This window comes from Glycine max, chromosome 3 (assembly GCF_000004515.6).
Source record: "Glycine max cultivar Williams 82 chromosome 3, Glycine_max_v4.0, whole genome shotgun sequence".
NCBI lineage: Eukaryota > Viridiplantae > Streptophyta > Magnoliopsida > Fabales > Fabaceae > Glycine > Glycine max.
In genome coordinates this window covers 36,054,277-36,078,524 of record NC_016090.4, presented here as the reverse complement: position 1 = coordinate 36,078,524, position 24,248 = coordinate 36,054,277, and the positions used below count along the sequence as shown (strand labels likewise).

At 35.4% G+C, this 24,248-nt stretch overlaps 2 protein-coding genes and 1 pseudogene across 3 annotated transcripts; all 3 read right to left on the bottom strand.

Annotated features, from left to right (window-relative positions):
* Positions 1-755: 755 nt before the first annotated feature.
* LOC100306209 (alpha carbonic anhydrase 4) lies at positions 756-5,421 on the bottom strand. The gene is made up of 7 exons (XM_003520461.4): positions 4,837-5,421; positions 3,385-3,599; positions 2,720-2,826; positions 2,484-2,586; positions 1,649-1,807; positions 1,503-1,556; positions 756-1,108 (listed from the first exon to the last, which is right to left on the bottom strand). The coding sequence occupies exons 1-7, from the start codon at positions 4,934-4,936 to the stop codon at positions 1,028-1,030; spliced, it is 819 nt and encodes a 272-aa protein (XP_003520509.1). The 5' UTR covers positions 4,937-5,421; the 3' UTR covers positions 756-1,027.
* A 969-nt stretch (positions 5,422-6,390) lies between these two features.
* On the bottom strand, positions 6,391-8,452 carry LOC102669771 (disease resistance protein RGA2-like; annotated as a pseudogene).
* Positions 8,453-9,785: 1,333 nt separating this feature from the next.
* On the bottom strand, positions 9,786-22,522 carry LOC100809278 (uncharacterized). 2 transcript variants are annotated; one of them, XM_006576735.4, is made up of 13 exons: positions 20,564-22,522; positions 20,072-20,452; positions 19,698-19,937; positions 19,473-19,602; positions 19,041-19,193; positions 18,671-18,906; positions 18,490-18,559; positions 17,568-17,774; positions 17,139-17,371; positions 12,176-12,254; positions 11,898-12,038; positions 10,299-10,641; positions 9,786-10,197 (listed from the first exon to the last, which is right to left on the bottom strand). In XM_006576735.4, the coding sequence occupies exons 1-12, from the start codon at positions 22,330-22,332 to the stop codon at positions 10,414-10,416; spliced, it is 3,867 nt and encodes a 1,288-aa protein (XP_006576798.1). In that variant the 5' UTR covers positions 22,333-22,522; the 3' UTR covers positions 9,786-10,197; positions 10,299-10,413. The 2 variants fall into 2 exon arrangements, with proteins under 2 accessions (XP_006576798.1, XP_006576799.1); XM_006576736.4 differs by having other exon boundaries at positions 10,357-10,641.
* Between the last annotated feature and the right edge of the window lie 1,726 nt (positions 22,523-24,248).

The following is a 24,248-nucleotide window of genomic DNA, read 5'->3' as shown; positions in this document are numbered from 1 at the left end:
TCATAAAAGAAATTGTTGTACAACAACAAAATCTATTTAAAGTTTAAACTTAATATCTAGTTATATTACATATTTAAAGATAATTTTATCATCTATAATGATGATATAGTAGTATATATTAAACATGATTGTTTCTAATAAAAAATTCTTATGAGCTAAACAAAAGTTTTTTTTTACATCAAATATGTCTAAATGTAAGAAAAAAAATAATTCTAGTTATAGAAATAAATTTTCAATCTAATTATAGGAATATATTTTTTTTCCTTAATAAATAACATTTTTTTAATGGATATCTATTATTCTAAGCTTGCAAGCAAAATCATAAAAGTGTTATGCGGAAAGTCTCTTGCTCCAGGGTAAGCTCTCTGGAAAACAACTTCATGTGATGATGGTTTCAATTGATCAGAGGTGCAACATCAACGAAATCTATTACTAAAATCACTATTAAAGTATCGAATGTAGTAACAAGTAGTTCTCGAGGGTGGATAAAAAACGTGATGAAGAGAAAAAATTCCATTAAAAATTAGTTATTAATAATACTTGTAAATGTTTTTTTTTCTTCATGTTGATCTACACTAAATATTGTTATTCAATTGCCGCAAGCATGCAACAAACTTCATTTGATTGAATTTAAATAATAAAACTCCTTTTCATGTTTTTGTCATACTACAAATGATCTTAATTTTAGTGTTGATATTGTCATAAACAAAATTAATCAAGTTTATATATTATGTGGAAGCCAAGTGAACAATTTCAAGATTTACGATGATCAATACTCAGTTTCTCTCCCTCCTCAAAAGGACAAATGATCACTACTATCTCATATAATACCAGCAAAGGACAAAGAAATCAAAACAACATACTACAAAAACAAGCACACCAAAAACACAATTTAAAAACATAATAAAATAAAGATCATCATCCCCAGTGCTGGATCGTGCCTTAATGTTGCCTTTATTTGTCTATACGCCGTACTCTCTCTACTTTATTACGACCAAGTGTAGAAGCAGTTACTTCCCTTCACAATTCACAATTCCCAATTCACATCTTTATATAACAAAACTTGTCTTCCACCAAGTTCTTGTGTTGGCCTTGCATTTTCCTCTCCCTGTGGAAAAGTTGCAATTTAGATAAGGCTTAAGTAGATGTACTTTTATTGTATATGATCACTTACATGGGAATTTTATATTTGATCAACAGTTCTAAAAGAGAAGTATTCATGCTTCTTGAAAAAAAAACACACACACACACGTGTGTGTATATATATATATATACTTAAAAATTTTACACTATAAACCAATAAGAATGTACTTGCATATATAAAACTTTTAATCAAAGTCATTCTTATAAAAATCAACAACTTTTAATTATATGTCAATTCACGATTAAATGTAAAAAAAAGTTTTAAAAAAATCTTTACAATGTCAGTGTATTCCAGTTATAAATTCAAAAACATTTGTTTTAGGAAACTTGATAAATCTAGTGGGTGCTAATTTACTTACATGATGGACAGCTCCTTTCAAGGCATTCAATTGCTCGGTTGAGACTGTCCTCACCTGTAATACATATGCAACATAAGTTTAAAAAAGTGTGTCTAGTAAAAATAGTCTTTGCTAGTTAAGAAAATCATGTGAAAAAAGAACCAAACCTCCTTCACTATTGTCCAAACAACACCTTCAGTGCATGGTGGAGTTGTAAGAGAACCAACATATCTGTAGTACTCTTTTGTTTCAAACATGATGTCTCCTGGGTTGATTACTCCTACGTCTATCTTCTTGTCCTTAATTGATTTTATGTCATTGAGCAGCTGCCAGAGAGAATCAAGTTTTTGTTATAGAAAAAACGATTTGAAATTAATCACTCAGTCATTTCCAGCACCATATTAATCACTCAATCAATACGTAAATTTGAAATTAATCACATAATCATTTCCAGCACCAAATTAGATTCTCCTTTATGACTTTTCTTATAACTCATTGCTTTAAATAATGTTAATAGCAAGGTTCTAAATTGTGGTCAGAATTATAGCTTTGTATTCTTGATATTGTAGAAAATTATGGATAAACATATCTATGCAGCTGATAATGGCTACAATTGTAGTTGCAAAGATCACAAAATCCTTGACATAATCAAAATTGTAGTTGTGGACCATTTTTTAAAATTTCAAAATAGTTAACCACATTCATTTACTTATAAAAGCGAAGTTCAGACTTTCAGCATTGAATAGAATTCAGGGAGCCATTTTATTTTTCATTTTTATCTATAGACTGCATCTAAAATCTGAGATTTAAAGAATCACAGAAAGGGACTAAGTTATCTTACAATTGATAGAGAGAGAATAGAACTATATGTGCTTAATTTTACACATTTGCACACATTCATCTAAACTGGATAAGAACATGTGTACTAATCTATAACACTGTACAAGTCATGTATAAATGAATTCCCAAAAGTGTACACATATGCCAAGAAATATAGCAAACCTTTGAAAGCAAGGGATCTGAATGGCCAATTTTATACCAGATTCCAATAACAGCAATCTCTCCTTTAGAGGTTTTATGGACTGCATGCAGTTCCAAGTCAAACCTAAATAACAAATAAAAGACATCAATAATTAAATGGAGAATCATGCCAAGCCAAGTCAAGTCAAGCCTAAAGAGTTTCCCCTAGCACTGCATCAAAGAGGTTAAAAAATCTGGATGAAAAATGGCAAACTCACTTTGTTCCATTCAACGTGTGCTCTGAAGGTGTATGCCAATGACATTGCATCAGATTGTAGAAAGTTCCATTTATGTTAAGCTGGCCTGCATCCCCGTTCCATTGCAGCTGTCAAAACATTAAGCACAGATATTAGGTTCATTAAACAGATTTATCCCAGCTCTCAGGAAGTACTGATCCATTGATAAGTAATGCTATGTGACTAGAAATTTTTGGTCCCAGCTAGTTGATGAGTTCATGTTAATAAGTAAGATTTCCAAGTGAGTTGTTGCAATAAGATGCAACAACTAAAAGATATCCAAAAAATAAGAAGTTCATGAACTAATAGGACAAAGTGCATTTTTTTTTTGTTATCTGGTTTATCATCTTCAGTGGGATTCTTTCCTCTCATTCACTTTATTTCCATTACAAGACTTGAACCCAAGACATTACTTAGGGACACCGAATCAAGTACCACTCGTACCAACAACTTGTTGCTTAAGTGCATGTTTCAATTCACGTTAGTGAGGAGTTGATTCTTGATCTAAAATTTATTTTGAATGCATTGAATTTATACTAAATTGTTTATAGAATAAAAATATTCAAATATAAATCACTTTACTTCGAAATTAATTTTGCAAATGTTGACTCAAACGCACACAGAGTGGCGGTGGTTTAGTGACTTACCATGATGTCATGACCCCTATTTATTAGGACAACAGGAGCTGGTTTATAAACTTTGTCAAGTTTACCCAATTGAGGAAGCTCTTGAGCCATTTGGTCAGAGAGATCAATGGGAGATTGTAGTTTTCCATCTCCACATACTTTCCATTTTGGGTTGATCTGCCCCCAATTCTTTGGCCCTTTGATACTTCCTTCAGCGAAGGTAAATTCTTCATCTTCTGTTCATATCACGCAAGGGAGAAGCCAATATCAAGCTCAATAAAGAAAAATGAATGAGACATTAATTATATCCCAATTGTTATTCTAGAACCATGACTTTTTGAATTGGACCACAAGATATTACAATTAGAAGAGCCTTAAAAGGTTCCAAGAAATGTAAAGAGTTTGTCCTTTCCTCTCTTTTCATCAATTTGATCTATTCATCAATCACGGGTAAAGCTGTGAAAATTTGCATTGTACATGCATTGTCCAAATTGAGAGATTAAACAATGAAGGGTATGTAAATTCTGTGAGAAAAAAATGTCAAATTGAGATCGACAAAGGATCCTTTATTTTTTTTCTTCTTCCAAAGGCATATAAGAAATTTGCCTCGTAAAAGGAGGGAAGGTTGGTAACGAAAAATAAGAAAGTGGGAAATTAAAACATCATGGGAAAAAAAGTATACACCTTCACAAATATGCGAAGAGACTGTTAATTTATGATGTAGGCTCGTAGAAAAGGTGAATGGGTATAGTCATTTCGTGACTCCCATGTAAATAAATTAATGTTCAGTAACATATATAAAAGAAATGTAAAGTTTTTTCTTTTAATGTTAATTTCTTCCTTAATTCTAATTCACATTAATTTAATAAGCCAAAGATTAAAACTTAAAAGTAAACCAAAGGAATAAAAAAATCTAACTAAAGGAGACACAAATGGTTATCTTGTATATGAATGCGTCTTGTTTGCAAGAACAAAGTTCATTCTGGTTGGTCATTAAGAAAGTAGACAATTAGTATGCATTTCTTTCTAATGAAAATATTCAATAGTAAAATCGAAGAAACAATTGCCAAATCAAGATCTTCATTCACAAGATAAAACAATTTTAATTATGGTGGTGATTCATCCAACAATTTTTTATGTACGGATGTATAATGCACTCGTTTGGAAAAGAAGGAAAATCAAACTTCATTTACTAGATAAATTAAATTTTATTGAAAAAACATTAATTATCAAGATTTGTGCATATAACTGCTTTGAGAACAGGAATAAACACACACACAAAAAAAACTGGCAAACATGATGTTTGTGAGGAACATGGAGATATTACTAATATCCTTGGTTCCCTCAAATATTTGTCAAATGATGTCTCTCAACAATGACACCTTTTTTCATTCTGAATTTCTCTATCAAGAAAAAGAAAAAAGGAAACGAATGAAGGGTTTTACAACATATATAAATTTGATTCATATGTACCAGCCTTAGGATCAACAGCTGATGCAAGGAAGGATGAGGAATAGAGAATAAGCACTAGGAGAAACACACAGAAGAACTTGAGATTGGTGGGGAGGGCCATTGTACTATGACTATATCGGTCTTAAAAGTGGTGATAGATATGAGTGTAATGTAATAATCATCAACATATATTGCATGTGCATGTGTGTGTACGTGTTATTATATATGTATGCAATAGCTCTTGTTTGCTTGCGCTTTTGACGATTTATTACAAGAATATGCTCACAGCCTATAATCTCGTTCCATTTGAAGGGTCGTTCAAGCTTGCCATCCAATGTGCCTACTTTCACGTACGTACAAGTTATTAATGTTATTCATTTTTATGGTGGTTTATGGTGTTGTTATGGCAGAAATACCGATTTATCTACCCACCAAGGAAAAAACGGCCAATTAAGGTGTATGACTTATGAATGTGCCTAAACTTAAATATTATGAATGTGCCTAAACGTAATTTGTAATTAGTACATAAATTTATTTTTAAATATTATTGAACAATAATGTAGACTGTAGAAAAAACGTACTTTTTCCAATAAATTAATGTGCCTAAACTTACAGTGAAAAGGCTCTTTCAAGGTATAACTTGCTGTTTTTCATGTATTTTGAATTTATAGTAAAAATTTAATTAGGCTTGTCTATTAACTATTAAGTCGACCTAGAAGGTTTTTTTTTATAAAAAAAATACAGTTTTAACTAAATAAACTTTTAAGAAAAGACTAGGCATTTCTTTTATATATATATATATATATATATAAGATAGGGTACAGGGGTACCTACCCCAACATAATCAGCAACATATGAAACCCCACACACAGTTTTGCTTTTGAATCCTCTACCCCTCGAGACATGATTAATTCCTATCCCTGTAAATAATACGAAGTATTCCCCCAATTATATATGAAGTTCCTATTTTGTAAAGTTATGTAAAATTGTATATTTTATAATTTTTTATCCTCTTTTATGATTTTTATAATAAATATTTTTTATTTTAATTTCTTAGTTAATGTTTAAAAACACTAGACCTTTTGAAAGTCATGATCCATTTTTGCATATGACCTACATTTTAATTAAATGCCACATTAAATCTTTAATGCATGACTCCCATTAAATTCTCGTAGCCCTCCACCAGCAATTCATGATCACCTCACCGCCTTCCAAACACACATCAGACCTTGTCCAGACACAGAGCCAGGATTCATTGCCTATTATGTAAAACTTATGCTTTTTAGCTTAAAGAAAAAAAATATAAATTTATTAAATGTTTGTATAAAAAAAATTATTGACAACATATATAAATTAAATACATACTTTTAGTCACAAGTTGATGATGATAATCAGCTATAAATTTAGTCACAAGTTTCAGTGAGTTGTTGCATGTACACTGTTCAGGGGACAAAAAACATGCTTTCCAAAGTTCATTATGCACATCAAATTAATGAGAGAAAAAGTATTGCAGATAAAAAAAATATTGTTGTATTGCACAACTATCAAGGAGATTCTAAATTGAATCACCTTTAATTTCATAGAATCTCAAATTTATTTTCAGTTTTCACGAAAGAAAAAGTAGAAGATAAAAGGAATATAAAGAGACATGCATCAAACAAATGATCCAATAAGCACAATTTGATGTGAAATGGTATGCTCAGGAAGAATTCAAAGCATATCAAGAGAATCAACAAGGAAAACAATCAAAACACACCAAGAACAAATAAATAAATAAATAGAATAAGGGGCTTCAATGCTTATATGTGTAACTAATTCATTCCTCTTCGTCTTCCTCTTCTTCCTTCCTCCAGCTCTTCTGGTTCACCTATTAGCAAAATCAGAAATTCACACGTCCACCAAGTCGTATAAGTGCTGAGTTGTGTGTTAAGATGCTCTTTTGGCTAGCTGTTGTTTTGTCTCATTGAGGACACAATGGTTTTCTGTATTGCATTTTTACCAATTGTATTTGCTGTGATTTCCCTTTTAATCTTACCCTTAGCTATAGGCACAGAGAATGGCTATACATATTCTCTCCTCTGTAATTAATTGACTATGAATGAAATGTGTTTATCATACATCCCATTATAGTCTCTGTCATTTCTCTCTTTTCCATCCCTTATATCCAAACCTCTTTGATCACCAATGATAGCCTCTTTGATATGTGATATATTGGACCAAAGTTCTCCAACATTGCGCTGATATTTTCTACATAATTCAGGACAATCTTTAATTGTTAAACTTTCAAGTGCGGTGAGGTTATCCGGGAGAGATAGAAGCTTTGGACAATTTAATATAAAAAGTACTTTCAGATGATGAGTCAGATTTGACAACCACTCTGGAAGTATTACAAGATTGTGGCAAAATGAAATATGCAAGGACTGTAAGGAGTTGATAGTTACTTGAAGCCATTGGGGCAAGGACACCAACTGTGGTAAAGCCGAAAGGTGAACATGTTTTAACTTCAACTTGTCGCTTTGTTTTTCATGGTGGTCCTTGCACAGTTCCAAGTCCAGATTAAAACAGAATCCAACAACCAAAGTTTCTAATTCGGGAAGATTTTTAACAACCAGTGGCAAGGACTTCTAACTTTGACAGTCAACAACACGAAATGTTTTCAGAGTAGGGAACTTCATCCCTCCAAAGATAGACTCCAGATTACAGCTTGATTCAATAGACAGCGATGATTTATTTGTTAGTTATGAGGTAGCTATGCCAGCGATGATTCAATAGACAGCAAAATCATTGGCAGAATTGATGATTTTGATAATGAGTTGCTTAATATCAAAGTCATCAGAAACTTGTATCATCATCATTAGGATTCTGCTGCATCAAAAGCTCTATGATCTTTTCTTTATCATGTTCCCTTCCTATGACATCTGAATCGCTCACACGGGAGTGTGTCATTTCTCTCCAATGCACAACACGTTGATCAACATCAATTGGTTGAAGACCAAACTTTTGCCTATCAGCTGCAACCTTGTCCAGCCTCATGCTGACATCTTTGATTTGTTGAGCCATCTTGGAACGAAAAACAAGTGGATTATAACTTGGGAAGAAATGGCTTACCTTGTCTTTGATGGTACCATAAGCTTTGACTACTTGCTTTCGCAGTGTTTGGCACTCTAATTCATCGAGCACATCTTCTGCATCAGAGAAGACAGTTTTGAGTTGCCTCAGCCATTCCTGCAGCTCATGGTTCTGCTCCTGCTTTTGCTCAGCATCCAACAGCACAGCCTTGACTGATGAGAGAGTCTTTTCAAACTCTCGCAGATGATCGTACGCCCAGTGCCTCAGAAGCTTCTTCAAAGGCCCAAGAAGCAAGCTTTGCAATGAGTGACTCCGCAATGCTGAAGATAAATGATTCAGCCATGGCTATCTTATCAGAAATGCAAACACGTACCAGAGATCAGAACGCAAAACACTCACTGTTTTGCAAAATCCTTGATTGTTCGTTGCAAAGAAAGGAAGATGAGAAAGTATAGGGAAGAAGAAGGAAGAACTGAATGGTGAAGAAAAGCATATGAATCAATTGTGTTTCTGCTCTTATGAAAGCCATGCATTTTAAGTAATTATTCGATGCTGTTATATTCTCAAAAGCTTTTTGATACATACACGCTATTCTTAAAGCAGATTCGCAGATGAATGAATCATAAAAATGAGAATAATAGCAAAACTTGCAACCTAAACTAAAACATGTTTTTCCTTATATATTTGGACCAATGCGTGTTCCAATTAGATTAGTATCCTATTCTAGAGTTGTTCCGAAGTTTACTCAAAAAGTAAAAATTAGAAAAGCTAAGTGATCTTTATTCGTTATAAAACAAAAAAATTCTGGATATGACAGGTATTTTATACCGAGAAAAGGAGACAAAGGGAAAGGGTGGTGCTTCGTTTGAATTGGGGGAAGCTCCATAATTAAAACAGTACTTTCACTCATAATTTTTTGCCAAATAGGCGTCTGTACGCAAGTGCATTTTCTATATTTTATATTTTATAATTATCTCTGCCTATCCATAATTTTTGCCAATTAATGGAATATTACGATGTAATTTAATAAATAATAAAGTGTTTTTAAATGAATAACCAACTGGTGAATATTCATTTCAGTCCTTAAAATTATAATGTGTCATCATATGGATTTGTTCATTGTCTGATTTTGAAATAAGCAATTTCTATATAAAAAATATAGAATAAATACACACATGATTATCAAACTCTCGAGTTAACTCGCTAACTCTTAAGAGTTTTCGAAGCGAGTTGACTTTTAAGTAAATTTTTTTTTTTGATAGACTCTGGATAAACTCTAAATAAACTCGATAGACTCTCGAGTTTACTACCGAGTCAATAAATTAGTTAAAAAAATTAGACCAAAATGTAGGTCATTTTTTATTATTTTCTGTCCGTTTAGCATTCAACATACCTTCATCTAGTGTATTATTCTCAAATATAAAATTATCACCTTTAATAATACCAAACTCTTGTTCTCCAATAACATCAAATCAAACCCTCGATAAGAATAATCTACCACTACTATAATCTCTACAAGTTATTGTCTAATAGTGATGTATTATTACTAGACTTGATTATTTAAATATTCTGAACTTTATAATTTAATGTTTTGCTTTATTATATTGTTAAAATATTCAATTAGTATGTTATTTATAGATATTTTTATATGAAGTAAACTCTTACGAGTCTACGAATCCAATCTATGGAACTCTCACGGATCTGCGTAAACTCTTGAGTTTGATAACCTTGAATACACATTACACTATCCTTATACAGCCAGAGATACATACCCTAATAAAGTAAAGAATCAATCAATATTTCATACAATTCTATAAGCTGTTCGTTCACTCATTCGGAATCCAAGAGAAAGAATTAGAGGCAATTTTCAACTTTGACAAGGGATATGTAATTTGGATCAATTCAAAAAATATATATTTTCTATATAGGCAGAAGCACACTTTCTATCTAGTTTCTCGATCAATCCAGATAAAAAAAATACTGATACGTGATAACTACAACAGCACCAGTTACATTCGAGAAAGTATGCAAACCCAACAACAGCTGCATTGGCTCCCTTGTCAGTGTTTTTCCTGCCTGATTTTCTGTATGAACAATCCCTTTCCCTTCGAAAAACTCGTCCAGCAGCAAGTATGGGATTAAGGGAAGGATTAGTATAGCATCAATGCCTTGTTACCTTTTAAGTTGGTGAAGCACATACATAGAGAATAAATACATCTTTGCATATATCGCTATGGCATGCTTGCAAAATCTACTTACAATCTTATTTGAGTAATGGCCCGGGTCAGACCCAAAAAATAAATCAATCATGGCCTGAGTCACACCAAAAGAAATTTTAAAAAAAAAAGAGATATATTAGTAAAGGCCTCAGTTACTTTCAACCAGATTAAGTACAAAAAAGAGTCATAAATTACCTGCAAAAGCAGATTTAAGCCTCTTTTTCATACCATCATGAATGAGAAAGAAGATCACCTTCACCAGGCAAAAGAATCTCAATTCTCGATGCCCATGACATGAGTATCCATCCTCTTACCATCGAGAATACGAATGTCCATGGGTCTTCCAATGATCCCGTCCATTTCGTCTGTTAGAAGTTCTGTCAGAGGTAGATCTGTAATCATCAAACGGTCTTCCACACCCATACGCATCTGAAGATCTTCCACACCCATAAGCATCTGAAGATCTCCTGCTTGTGCCACCTCTGTTACATAACTTAGAAGCTTTCCTTATCTCCTCTTCCAAATCATACTCCGAGCGCTGATATCATTAAAAGTAGAAGCTCATCAGTTTTTTATATTAATTACAAAGAATAAACCCTTAATGAAAATTATGAAACTGAACTAGTTTTATAACTTTGAAAAACTTCCTCCACAACCAAAGCATGAAAATGGAAACAAAGGAGAAAATACTCAGTAGTAAGTAGTCTCATACAAATTTTATGCTTTCCCAACAGATAGAGCCAGTAGGCATATTTCCCAATTAATGAGGCCAATCATGTCTCAGTCTTACAGACAACATTAACTGTCAGTCACATTTTTTCACTACAATTTCTAAGCCATTAAAAGGTACCTAGTCCATTACTCTATGCTAGCTGGAAAAAATAAAAGACCATCTCAAGACCCCAAATAGTGCTTAAACTATAGGAAACACCAGGAATTCAGGTAAAGTAAGACAAGGGATGGGAGTGAGGCAGAATGCTCCATCATGTACAAATGATGAGAAAGATTGTTAAGACGTGTTTGCAATATAATGCTGCCTATGAGATTGTATTCTACTTATTATACTATTCCCTCTGAAACATACATGTTTCCCCCTCAAGCAGAAATAAGCTCTGCATAGGCATATGAGCACAAGAAATGCTTTTCCAAAAGATAAACCAAAACCAAACTCTATGGATGACATCCAACAAGAGCAATACATATTATTGGCAACGAATGTTGTTGAGGTTGTTAAAAACTAAATGAGTCCAATAGAAAACTTATTACAATTGAAGGCTAAAATAATTGGTATTATAACCTACCCACTCTATCATACCATAAATTGCATGTGAGGTTTATATGTTCTGATTATCACGCAGGTGTCTAAAGGGTTGATCTCTATTATCATAATACAGAATCAAGTATTGGGTATGGTACCATTAGATGGAGGAAGGCATGTAAAATAATAGACAAATGTCATATTACTTCATCCTCGCTCTTTTGTGAGAGGAAAAAAACAGATTTTGCAAAAATTAATCCTATTGGCTACATTTGATCAGAAAATTAGTATACCTCTAAGTTCATAATCATGAAACTACTTACTGACTACTTGTTAGCTCTATTTGCAAAAAACTAGCAGCATATAATATGTTTGCTCCAGCTTGAAAATAAGTGTTTTAAGATTGTATAGTAAGCCATTCATATATTCAATCATTATTTGTCAACTATCTCTCTCTTGCCCACCCAGCTCGTATTCTCAGACTAGTTAATAATGAATTCAGATTCATTAACCAGCAAAAAAATAATGCGTATAACCTTGGCTGGGTCTGAAAGCACAGCATATGCTTCTCCGATCATTTTGAAAAGCTTATCAGCATCCTTGTACACCTCCTGTGAAATTTCCTTCCAAAGTTGGCCTTCATCTCCAACTTCACTTCTAGCCAACAACTGACCAGCCTAGATTCAAACCAAAAACAGATAAAATAAAGTTCCCTAAGTACAAAAGTTTTGAAAGCTAAAAATGAGGGCAGCTCATCTTTACAACCAAAAGCTTATAGTTAGATAACTGTAATGCAGGCACAAAAGATTCAAACCTTGTCTGGATGATGTCTGAGAGCTGCCTTGTGGTATGCCTTCTTGATATCTGTTGCTGTATCAGCTGATTTGATTCCTCTGATATTGACATTGTAAAGAACAGAATTTAGATTTGGGTGCTCTGAATTAGCAACTATCAGTAATAGAAAACTGGGGAGTTCAATGCCTGATTGAACATTGATACGTGTATCTGTATTCTGAGACAAAGTGACAATATAATGGGGACATATTTTCAATTGATCATTGCCAAACAAATAAACGATGAGAACAATTCTGACAATAACGACCTTAAAAAGCAGTGAAAAGATTTCCGTATAGTGTATAATTTTTTTCCTGATAACACAATTTCGTTTGAGTTACACACTTATACTGGAAAAAATTTAGGACAGGTAATCCCCCAATTGAATATGTTGGAATTACACACATTGTATGGATAGTTGTTCCAACAAATAATAGTTATTAATGTACCTAGTTAGTCACATATTCATGTATCTAGGAATTCACATGCATGTACCTAGGTACTAGAACTTCATTAATATTCTTGTAAATTTCACAATGTATTTACTCCCTTAGCCTATATAAATATAGATCAGCTGAGTGGATTAAGCACTCAAGCATTTCACAACCTTTAGTCTCTTCAATATGGTATCTAGAGCCACCTTGTTTGTTCTTTAAAGGTTTCTGCATCTGGTCAGCAGAACCTAAAGTCCCGTCTTTGTGCCTTTGCCCAAACAGCAACCTCAATATCCAAAGGTTCTTTCCACCAACCTGCCCACTATCCACCGTTGCCGAATAACCACTCAGAAACCACCGATCATCCAGCCACCGAAGTCGCGTAACCGGAATCCTATCCATGTGCCTCTACGCACGCTTGACCGTGACGGCGCGTGTCACCCACGTGCCACCTTCCAGCCATCGTAATCACTGCATAGTCGCCCAGATCTGATCGCCGGCCTCTCCCCTTCCTTCCTAGGTGATAAGTTCTTTGATTAAACAACTCTTTGATAAGTGCTGAAATGGCTTCAGACACTCAAAAAACTGATGGTCCTTCCTTCTCTATCTTTGGAACACCAACAATCACTTCAGAAAAATTGAATGGAAAAAATTATTTAGCATGGTCAGCCTTTGTTGAACTTGGGTTTCTTAGCCAAGGTTATCATGAACATCTAGAGCAATCCTCAGAAAAGATTTCAGAAGACAAACGCGAGCAATGGAAGAAACTTAATTATCAGCTTTGTGCTCTCTTGTGACAGTCTGTTGAGCCAACTATATTGACAAATTTCAGAGCCTTCAAAACTTGTTATTCTTTGTGGAAAAAGGCACAAAGTGTTTTTCCTAATGACATTCAACAATTGTATGTTGCTACTCAGAAATTGGCCACTCTTAAACAAATTGATCATGACATGGTTGCCTATGTTTCGAAAGCCCAATCTGCAATGGAGGAGTTAAAATTATTATTGGAAGCCAATAAACTTGAAGACATAAAGACGAAACTTGATAATCTATATATGGTTTTGGTACTACGTGGGATGCATCCAGATTTTGATCATATTCGTGACCAAGTCTTAACTGGCCAAGAAGTTCATTCTCTAGAGAATTTAATTACCCGGCTCCTTCGAGTCCCCTCACCAAAAATAGAAGGAAATTCAGTTGACAGTATTGAAACTTCTACCATGGTATCTAACCGAGGGGGACGAGGTGATCGTGGAAACCGAGGAGGATGAGCTGGAAGAGGAGGTTGTCCTCAGTGTTCTTACTGTAAGAGAGTGGGCCACACACAAGACACTTGTTATTCTATTCACGGATTCCCCGAAAAATCGGTGAATATTTCGAAGTCTGAAACATCTGAGATAAAGTTTTCAGAGGCTGACTATCAAGGGTATCTCCAGCTAAAAGCTACCAAGGAATCTCAAACATCATCTGCTATAAGTGATCATAACTCCACTGTCTGCATTTCCCAATCTGGTAATAATCAAAGTCCATGGATAATTGATTCAAGTGCTTTTGATCACATTGCTGGTAATAGTTCTTTATTTTCATCCCTTTCTCCTCCTAAAATTCCTCATTTCATTACTTTAGCCGATGGTATGAGGTCCTAGTTGTGTTTCGTCTATGGGTTATAAATATTTCATTACTTTCATTGATGAATTTTCTCGATGTATTTGAGTTTCTTAATGAAAGAACGATCTGAAATTTTGTCCATTCTTACTTCTTTTGTTAATGAAATTAAAACTTAGTTTGATAAGACAATTAAGATCCTTAGGAGTGATAATGCGAAAGAATACTTTTCTTCTGCTATTTCTTCCTTTTTGTCAGCGTAGGGCATTTTCCATCGGTCCTCTTGTCCCCATACTCCTCAACAGAATGACATTGCCGAAAGGAAGAATAGGCATCTTGTTGAGACTACTCGTACATTATTACTTCATGCCAATATACCTATCCAGCATTGGGGTGATATAGTTTTGACAGCCTGTTTTTTGATAAATCGGATGCTTTCTTCCTCTACTGAAAATAAAATACCACATTCCATTTTGTTTTTTAAAGAACCGTTGTTTCATGTTGATCCACGTATTTTTGGATGCACCTATTTTGTTCATAACTTGTCTCCAGGTCTTGATAAGCTTGTTGCTCGAGCCATCAAATGTGTTTTCCTTGGATATTCCAAATTACAAAAAGGTTACCGATGTTACTCTCCTGTTCACAATCGTTATTATATCACGGCAGATGTAACATTTTTTGAAGAAAAACCATACTTTGCTCCCTCCATGGTTGAGTCCAATACTCTTCAAGAAATTTTTCCTATTCCCTATCTTGATCCATCACCTTCTTTGCAGGAATCAGAGTTAACTGTAGATTCTACCATAGACCATAGATATTCCTGGCAATCCTCCACTTAAGCAGACTCAAAGATCACCCATCATATATCGACGTCGTCCTAGAATTCCTGACGCAGAATTTGAAGGTAATGATATTCCAGCTGAATCATGTCCTACTCTAGCGGACAACCCGACCATGGACCTACCCGAAGAGAATATTGACTTGCCCATTGCTCTTAGGAAAGGTACTCTGTCTACACGTAATCCTTATCCTATTTATAACTTCTTAAGTTATCATCGTCTCTCTTCTTCATACCATTCTTTTGTTTCCTCTTTATCTTCTGTTTCTCTTCCTAAAAATCTTTGTGAAGCACTTGATCATCCAGGATGGCGACAAGCCATGATTGATGAAATGCAAGCTTTGGAGCATAATGGTACTTGGGAGTTGGTTCCTCTTCAGTGATGGAAGGCAAGAAACCTGTTGGTTGTCGATGGGTATATGCTATAGAAGTTGGGACCGATGGACAAATTGATCGCCTCAAAGCTCAATTGGTAGCAAAAGGTTATCCCCAGATTTATGGCCTAGATTATGGAGATACTTTCTCCCCTGTGGTTAAAATTACTTTTGTTCGACTCTTTCTTGCCATAGCTGTCATCCGTCATTGGCCACTGTATCAATTGGATATTAAAAATGCATTCTTACATGGGGAATTAGAAGAGAAGATTTATATGGAGCAACCACCAGGATTTGTTGCTCAGGGGGAGTCTAGCTTGGTTTGCAAACTTCGGAGGTCTCTTTATGGACTCAAACAATCCCCACGAGCTTGGTTTGAAAAATTCAACTCAATTGTTCATGCTTTTGGGATGAAACGAAGTGAAACAGACCATTCAGTTTTTTATTGTCATACCTCATCGAGTGGATGTGTTTACTTGGTGGTCTATGTAGATGATATAGTCATCACAAAAAATGATCAAGAAAAAATTGCTCGACTGAAGGAACATTTATTTAGTCATTTTCAGACTAGGGATTTGGAAAAACTTAAATATTTTCTTGGAATTGAAGTTGCTCAGTCAAAAGATGGGATTATCATCTTACAAAGGAAGTATGCATTAGACATACTTAAAGAAACTGGTATGTCAGATTGTAGACCAATTGATAGTCCCATGGATCCAAATCAAAAATTGCTACCCAATCAGGGGGAGCCTTATTCTGATCCTAAAAGATATCGAAGATTGGTTGGGAAGCTTATCTATCTCACTATTACAAGGCCAAATATTTCCTTTGCAGTTGGAGTGGTGAGTCAATTCATGCAATCTCCTCATAATGATCATTGGGATGCAGTAATTCGAATTTTGAGATACATTAAAAGGACCCCAGGACTACACTATGAAGACAAAGGAAGCACTCAAATAGTTGGATTTTGCGATGCAGATTGGGCAAGATCACCCATTGATAGGCGCTCCACTTCAGGATATTGTGTATCTATTGGAGAAAATCTTGTCTCATGGAAGAGTAAGAAGAAAAATGTTGTTGCAAGGTCTAGTGCAGAGGCTGAATATAAACTATGGTTGTAGCCACATGTGAGCTCTTTTGGATTAAACAACTTCTTCAAGAATTGAAGTTTGGAAATACTCAACAAATGAAGCTATGTTATGATAACCAGGCAGCCCTACATATAGCTTCTAATCTGATATTCCATGAGAGAACTAAACATATTGAGATTGATTGTCATTTTGTCCGGGAGAAAGTCCTTTCTAAGGAAGTTATTACTGAATTCGTTAGTTCTAACGATCAACTAGCAGACATCTTTACAAAATCTCTAAGGAGACCAAGAATTCAAAATATTTGTTCCAAGCTTGGAGCATTTGACTTATATGCTCCAGCTTGAGGGGGAGTGTTGGAATTACACACATTGTATGGATAGTTGTTCCAACAAAGAATAGTTATTAATGTACCTAGTTAGTCACATATTCATGTATCTAGGAATTCACATGCATGTACATAGGTACTAGAACTTCATTAATATTCTTGTAAATTTCACATTATATTTACTCCCTAAGTCTATATAAATATAGATCAGTTGAGTGGGTTAAGCACTCAAGCATTTTACAACCTCTAGTCTCTTCAATAGAATAAAGAACTTACAAAATGAGGTAAACATCCAAGGGTGTTCCCTTTTTGGCTTGATCTTCCACTGAAAGCAGACGTTGATGAGCTTGCCTTAATTCTTTCACACCATTAGATCCACTGGGTGAGTCAGATTGTTTGGCTCTTTCATTGGATTGAGTTTCAAGGACAGCTATAAGTCTCTTGAGGTCACAAGCTGCTTGTTCATAATCTCTAACCATCTCATGCAAGGTGGCTCTTCTTGAAATTGCCTGCAAAATGAGATCAATGAGATTCTGACACCCTGAGTCAAACAAAAAAACCATCATATTCCATTAAACTGCTTAATTCAAATGAAATTTCTGTCTGTAATCCACATATTTTAATAGGTTAAGCAAGCATTTCAGAAGAAAATTCAAATATGCACTCATGAATTCACCTAATTGAAATGACTTCAGAAAAGCATACCTTTGCATAATTTCCATCAAGGGCAATAGCCACACTGCAGTCCGCAATGGCATCGGCAATTTGGCCTAAAGATTGATGAGCTGCAGCACGGTTGCAGAAACAAATTGCCATAAAAGGACGTGATTTAACATTGCAAGATAAAGCAGCAGTGTAATTCTCAACAGCTTCCATATACTTTCCAGATTTAAAGTTTTCATTTCCAGCCCTCTGTTGTTAAGAAGAATAATAAAGATCAATAACACTAATAGGCATAATACCAAATGATACTAAACTAAAATATGTGAGAATCTTTCAAATAAACAATAAGCTATACTACTTATTCTCTTGTATAAAACCTGAATTAAACAGGATTCAGGAATTAACAATTAGTCACTAATAATTACAAAAAAGAACACTGAAACAAATATCATATCATCATGTCCATGTTGTATCCATGCTTTCTAGCTCATAGGTCATAGATCCATTCATACATGGAATACTATGTCTAAGAATTTTTATTAGGGCCTAACTCAACTTACAAAACTGACTTGTAGGGTGAGAGTTGTCCCCAACTTATATTACACTATATTGGCCTAATCACTAGTTGATGTGGGACTTGAATTTTTTCCTAACACATCCCTCACACCCAGCACTATTAGGCTTGGTGCGTGGTTAACACGGTAGGTGACCTGTTAATGGATCTAGGATAGGTTCTGATACAATCCTAAATTTGGATTTTTGTGTGGAAGCGAGACCCCAAGACCAAGAGCTTTGATACCAACTTAGAATCATAGAATGATAGTTTTTGGGCCTAACTAAACCCTAGAAAACCAACTTTTGAGATGAGGGTTATGCAACTAAATCTGATGATGGTCAAGATGATTTAATAATTGTCATCTGGATTCAGGCACTCTATTTGGGATAAAGGGCATTTTGAAATTACCTTGTGGTTCAGAAGTTCTCGTATTGTAGAAGCTAATGTCAGCAAGTCTTCAATGTTATCAATCACACACCTACACAATTGAATTGATCGTAAGGCATCCCTAGCTGTTGAAAAAAAGAAAATTTATCTTGATTGAAATGGCAAATGAAAATTAGCCTTGCTCAGTAATAAATAGAATTACTTGTCATTGACAGACACAACTTGCTGTAATTTCTCGAGAACATTAAGTGATGCTTCAAGCCTTCCCAAACGAAAGTAACACTTGGATTTCAATGACCACCTCCACAATTTTACACTTGAGTAACTATCACATAAGGAACTATCAGAATTCTCTGCATTGTTTGTCAAGACAAAATTCTTTTCTGCAAGATGCTGACTCTGTTCACAAAGCTGAATTGTGGCATCATACTTTTGTAGCTGCAAGACATTACAATAATAAACAGCACCTTTTATTCCCCTAATACAAATTAATTAAGCAAAACAAGAACAAAAAAAAAACAGAATAAAAATGCATAAAGATGAGTGGAGCAAATAATTAGAGTAGAAAATACCAAACATAGAGCCTCTGCCTTCATTTGAAGCAATTTTTCTGAGTATAAACTTATTGACAATGCCTTAGAAGCTAGTTCTAAAGCAGTAACAGCTGCATCAGAAGTCCTCTCTTTTAAAAGTTCAGCAGCATTATTTATACACTTGACCACTTCCTGTTAAAATGTAGTGACACTTATTAGACATCTTATAAAAGCATGCATACCTCACAAGTAAACCAAGATAGAATAGTAGAATTGAAGATTAATTGCTCCTTGGAAGACTAATAGTTAAAGTAGTAATAATAGCTGATAGTAATATAAGACTGATATTTATATTAATACAAGTTTCAAGAAAAAGTCATTGAAACACAAATTGACGGTATATAAAAAAAATGCATCAAAATTAAGTTATCAAAATGGTGCCATCCACATAAAAGAAAATCATTAAAATACCTGAGCCTTCTGTAAACCTTCAGCTGCTTCAACTATAACCCTCCGATCCAAACAAACAGCATTACCTGATTCCATGCACTTATTAAAACACTGCTGAGCATTTTCTACTTCCCCTAGCAAAAGGTGACAGCTGGAGAGGAAAATCATATTTCATTACTTGAGGGGGGGAGAAACTAAAAACCTCTATATTTTGTGATCTAAAAGAATAACAAACAAGACACTTACTTAGCAGTTCTCATCTGTACTTTCATAAAGGAGGGGTCCAGAGCTGTAGCCATCATGCAATCCTCTAGAGCTTCTCTGATCCTTCCAAGACTCATCCGTGTTGCTGCACGGTTACTATAGCACAGTAAAAGAGGCTTAGCCCAGCATCCTGATCTTTCACTTGAAGGGACAGAATTTATTCCTCGAGAGTAGAAGTCCTCGGCTTTAGAAAGATCCCCATCTTTATGAGCTTGGTTCCCCCTATATAAAATCATGATTTCACATATAAATAAAGAATGCAAATTTCAGGAACATCTAACAGAAATCAGCACAACAAATATCAAAACACTATTAAAGTATATATAAAAGAGCTGATTTCTTTTATGGTTGGAAACCTGAGTCTCCATGTGTCGCAGGCTGCTGGAATTGTATCCGATGATGCAACATCCAATTCCTTGAATTGTACGTCAGAATGTGATGACATGTTGGCAGTGTTATGGGGAGAAAATTGTACAGAAGATACAAAGTTTCCATTCACACGAGGAGAGATAACAAAAGAGTCGCACCCCATTTTTCTCCTAAATTTCTTCTTCTGTTGACGCTTTAATGGAGTACCCTCCACAGCTGATGAAGCAAAAAATGCAAAACCTTTCCCCTTTGAATCATTCACACCATGAACAAAACGAAATTCATCATCCTTTTGCTTTTCAGTGTTTGGGGTGAAGTCAAACCCAGCATCTGCAGAAGCACCTGCTGAAGCACCTGCTACACTACCGCTGCAGAATTGATAGGTTTTCAAGTTAGGCCAGACTATCTCAGAAGGAAAAAAAACATCAACAGAACTTACATTACATGACAATAACTTGTTATTATCTGGATCTACATACCATTGATCAGTAGGAATTGTTGAATGCAGATCATTTAATTTTTCAGAAGCTTTCGCATGATCACTTGCTGTTGTTTCCTGATAAGGAGAAAAATCCATGGGTGAGTGGATACCAGAAGAATCAGGGGTTTTCTGTGAACCATTTTCCTTCAACAAATGGTCCAGCTCTGACTGTTTCTTATTTACAGAATGCGGCTTCAATTTTCTCCTCATACATTTTGATCCTTTTTCCTTACAAGATCGGTCCTTCGCTGTGGATTCAACTTTTTTATTTAACTTAGGAAATAAATTTTCTTTGAAACAAGAAGGATCCCATGTTGGGGGTTTGAAGTCCGCAAAAGACTCTTTGGAAGCCTCTGGAGTACTTGCAAAACAATTTCCATCCTTATCATTATCTGCACTTGAGGAATGGCCCATGGAAGCATGGTTATTTGGATGGGAATCAAAACCAAATGATGAAAAGGAAAACGATGCTGCAGCTCCATTCACTTTAGAATCTTCAGACACATTACATTCTGGAATTTTGCCACACTGGAAATCTCTGATGGTTTCCTGACTAGTGGATGGCTTAGAGCAACGTATTCCTGCAGAACCACAGGCAACACCACCAGCAGTTCCATTTTGAACACCTTTTAATCCACCCGCTTTAGCAAATTGCCCACCAATATTCTCAAAAGTAGCCTGAGCACAAGACTGCTGACCACTGGCATCAGTTCTTGAACTAACACTAGAATAGCCAAAAGCCTTGTCACTTGCTCCAAACACAAAACCAGCACTACCATTTGCATGTGAATTCACCGAATCTCTGGCAATATCAGCACCCTCAGAATGTTTGATGTTCAGTTTCTCCATCTCATCTGATAAATTGCGCATCACTGGAACGTCACTATAAGCAGCAGCAATACCATTAAGACTGCCATATCGATTCTCGCACTTACCACCATCACCCAAATGATCACACCGATCAGCACCTGTATCACTATTACCATTCACTCCCACCTTAACACCAAAAGCACCCATTCCACGTTCCGAATTCCACACACGGCCAACAGGCTCCAGCTTCTCCACATTACTAACACTATCACGCTTTCCACACTCAAATTCAGTCTCACATTCCCTCACCCCACCACTATCAAACCCCGAATCCCCCACACGTACACCAGATTTCCCCTTTTCTGTATTTAAACCAGAATCCAAATTGTTTCTACAAGCACCAAAAACAAACTCCCTACCATTCAATTCCCCCTGCTCCCCCTCCGAATTCGACACCACCTTCCTCTCAACACCAGAAACCGCCTCTGTAACATTTTCATTTTTCTTTTTCAATTCATCTTCATCACTCCGTTTTTTAGCACTAAACACAAATTCCACACCACCGCCACCCTCCCCAATTTCTCCCTCACTCGGCCCCTTCAAATCCCTAGCGGAATCAGAATCGCCCTTCCCAGCCCCAAACACAAAACCATCGGAACCACTCTCTACTCCACTACTGTTAACATTACCGTTTACCTGATGATCGGAGCGAAACGGATTGAAGCCGGCGCCGGAGCCGTCGTCGCCGGTGGCGGTTCTGCTCCGTGACCGGGCCTGCTGCGAAGCAGACTGCTTCCTCAGCTTGGCGAGCCTCGGCCTCGACCTCGTGCGTGCGGCGGAAGGGTTTACGCAGTCGGCATTGAAATGGAGGAACGGAGAATGCGGCGGCGGCGGCGGCGGCGCGTCAGAGGAGGTGTTGATCGGAGATTGGAGATGCACCGCCGCGGATGACGACATTTGGGGAGGAAGAGTAGGGTTTTGAAAAATGGTTACTTCCAACGGGTTTGAGAGTTCAAATTCCCACACTCCTCCACAAGGTGATGAAAATCGTTTGAGCTAATATTATTAATTATATGATGATTTAGACTTATTGTTTGTGATTAGATTAAATAGATGCGAATATATATAGCTTATGTAATGCGAGTAACCTAAAAAGATTTTGAATAACGTTGAAGACTTTGGGATGGGAGGTTGGGAGGAGCGTCAACTAGTGTGGGGCCTACCAACTTATTATTATAAATTATAATTGAAAACTTTTCTTAGTTGTTTCTTTCGCTAATCACAATTCCTGTAGATAAAGAAACAAATTTGTATTTTTGTATTTGACTATTTTTCTTTCAATTTGGTTAAATTATTGAATAAGTCTACAATTATTTCTCAATTTGTTGTTAGATTAAACCTTTTAACCTGTGATATTATAGATTACAAAAGAAACACAGGTTATTAACAAAAATACGGAAAATAAAATCAAAATCATACCTCCAGCTATTGTCATGAAGAGTTTCTTGTTTTTGGTTCTTTCAAGCTCTCCCTCTTTCTTTCAAGCAGTATACTCAAAGTGGTAATAAAATTTAATGAATAAACCCAATGTTTATTCTTGGTCCAAAACATAATTTTTCTCAAATAAATCAATGTGCACCCAAATATGAGAAAATATCATAATATAAAAGTTTCAATTTTAACATATAAGTATACAATCATAAAGTGGAACCAAGTTTCATTCTTTCTACATGATCCTTAAATTTAAACGGTGGCATACCCTTAGTTAAAGGATCAGCGATCATCAACTCAGTGCTTATATGCTCAATGACCACTTTCTTGTCTTTTACTCTTTCTCCAATGGCTAAGTATTTAATGTCGATGTGTTTACTTCGACTTCCACTTTTGTTATTCTTAACCATAAAGACAGCAGTTGAGTTATCGCAAAAAATTCTTAAAGGCCTTGAAATAGTATCAACTATCTTCAGCCCAGAAATGAAACTTTTAAGCCATACACCATGTGATGTAGCCTCAAAACAAGAGACAAACTCAGCTTCCATGGTAGAAGTAGCGGTCAAAGATTGCTTAACACTCCTCCATGAAATAGCTCCACCAGTCATCATGAAAATATACCCAGATGTTGATCTACGAGAGTCAACACAATCAGCAAAGTCTGAGTCTGAATAACCAATCACATCTAGATTGTTTGTCTGTTTATACGTAAGCATGTAATCTTTGGTCCCTTGAAGGTACCTCAGCACTTTCTTAGCAGCTCTCCAGTGGTCAATACCTGGATTACTCTGATATCTTCCTAACATTTCAACTGGAAAAGCAATGTCAGGCCTTGTGCATACTTGAGCATACATGAGGCTTCCAACAACTAAAGCATAAGGAATGTTTTTCATTTGTTCCCTCTCAAAGTCATTCTTTGGACATTGGTTCAAATTAAACCTATCACTCTTCACAATGGGAGTAACACTTGGTGAACAATCTTTCATCCGAAATCTCTCTAGAATTTTGTTAATATAGGTTTTCTGTGATAGACCCAAAATACCTTGAGATCTATCTCTATGAATCTTAATGCCGATGACATAAGATGCATCACTCATATCCTTCATGTCAAAATTCTTAGAAAGAAATTGTTTCACCTCATGTAGCAAAACCCCGATCGTTGGCTGCAAGTAAAATATCATCTACATATAAAATAAGAAAACATATTTTACTCCCACTGACCTTGTGGTATATGCATTGATCCATGGGGTTTTCATCAAAACCAAATGAAGAAATTATCTCATGAAACTTAAGGTACCACTAACAGGAAGCTTGTTTTAAACCATATATAGATTTGTTAAGCTTGCAAACCAAATGCTCACCACTATTAGAGGAGAAACCTT

What these genes read in the sequence shown, in the direction of transcription:
- LOC100306209 (XM_003520461.4), bottom strand. Translation starts at nt 4,936, where the DNA reads ATGGCCCTCCCCACCAATCTCAAGTTCTTCTGTGTGTTTCTCCTAGTG. An exon ending in CACACGTTGAATGGAACAAA is followed by an intron (nt 2,587 to 2,719) that starts GTGAGTTTGCCA and finishes TTTGTTATTTAG; the next exon opens with GTTTGACTTGGAACTGCATG. An exon ending in CAGATCCCTTGCTTTCAAAG is followed by an intron (nt 1,808 to 2,483) that starts GTTTGCTATATT and finishes TCTCTCTGGCAG; the next exon opens with CTGCTCAATGACATAAAATC.
- LOC100809278 (XM_006576735.4), bottom strand. Translation starts at nt 22,332, where the DNA reads ATGTCGTCATCCGCGGCGGTGCATCTCCAATCTCCGATCAACACCTCC. An exon ending in GTTGTGTCTGTCAATGACAA is followed by an intron (nt 18,560 to 18,670) that starts GTAATTCTATTT and finishes TCAATTGTGTAG; the next exon opens with GTGTGTGATTGATAACATTG. An exon ending in TTGGATGTTTACCTCATTTT is followed by an intron (nt 12,255 to 17,138) that starts GTAAGTTCTTTA and finishes TGTCAATATCAG; the next exon opens with AGGAATCAAATCAGCTGATA.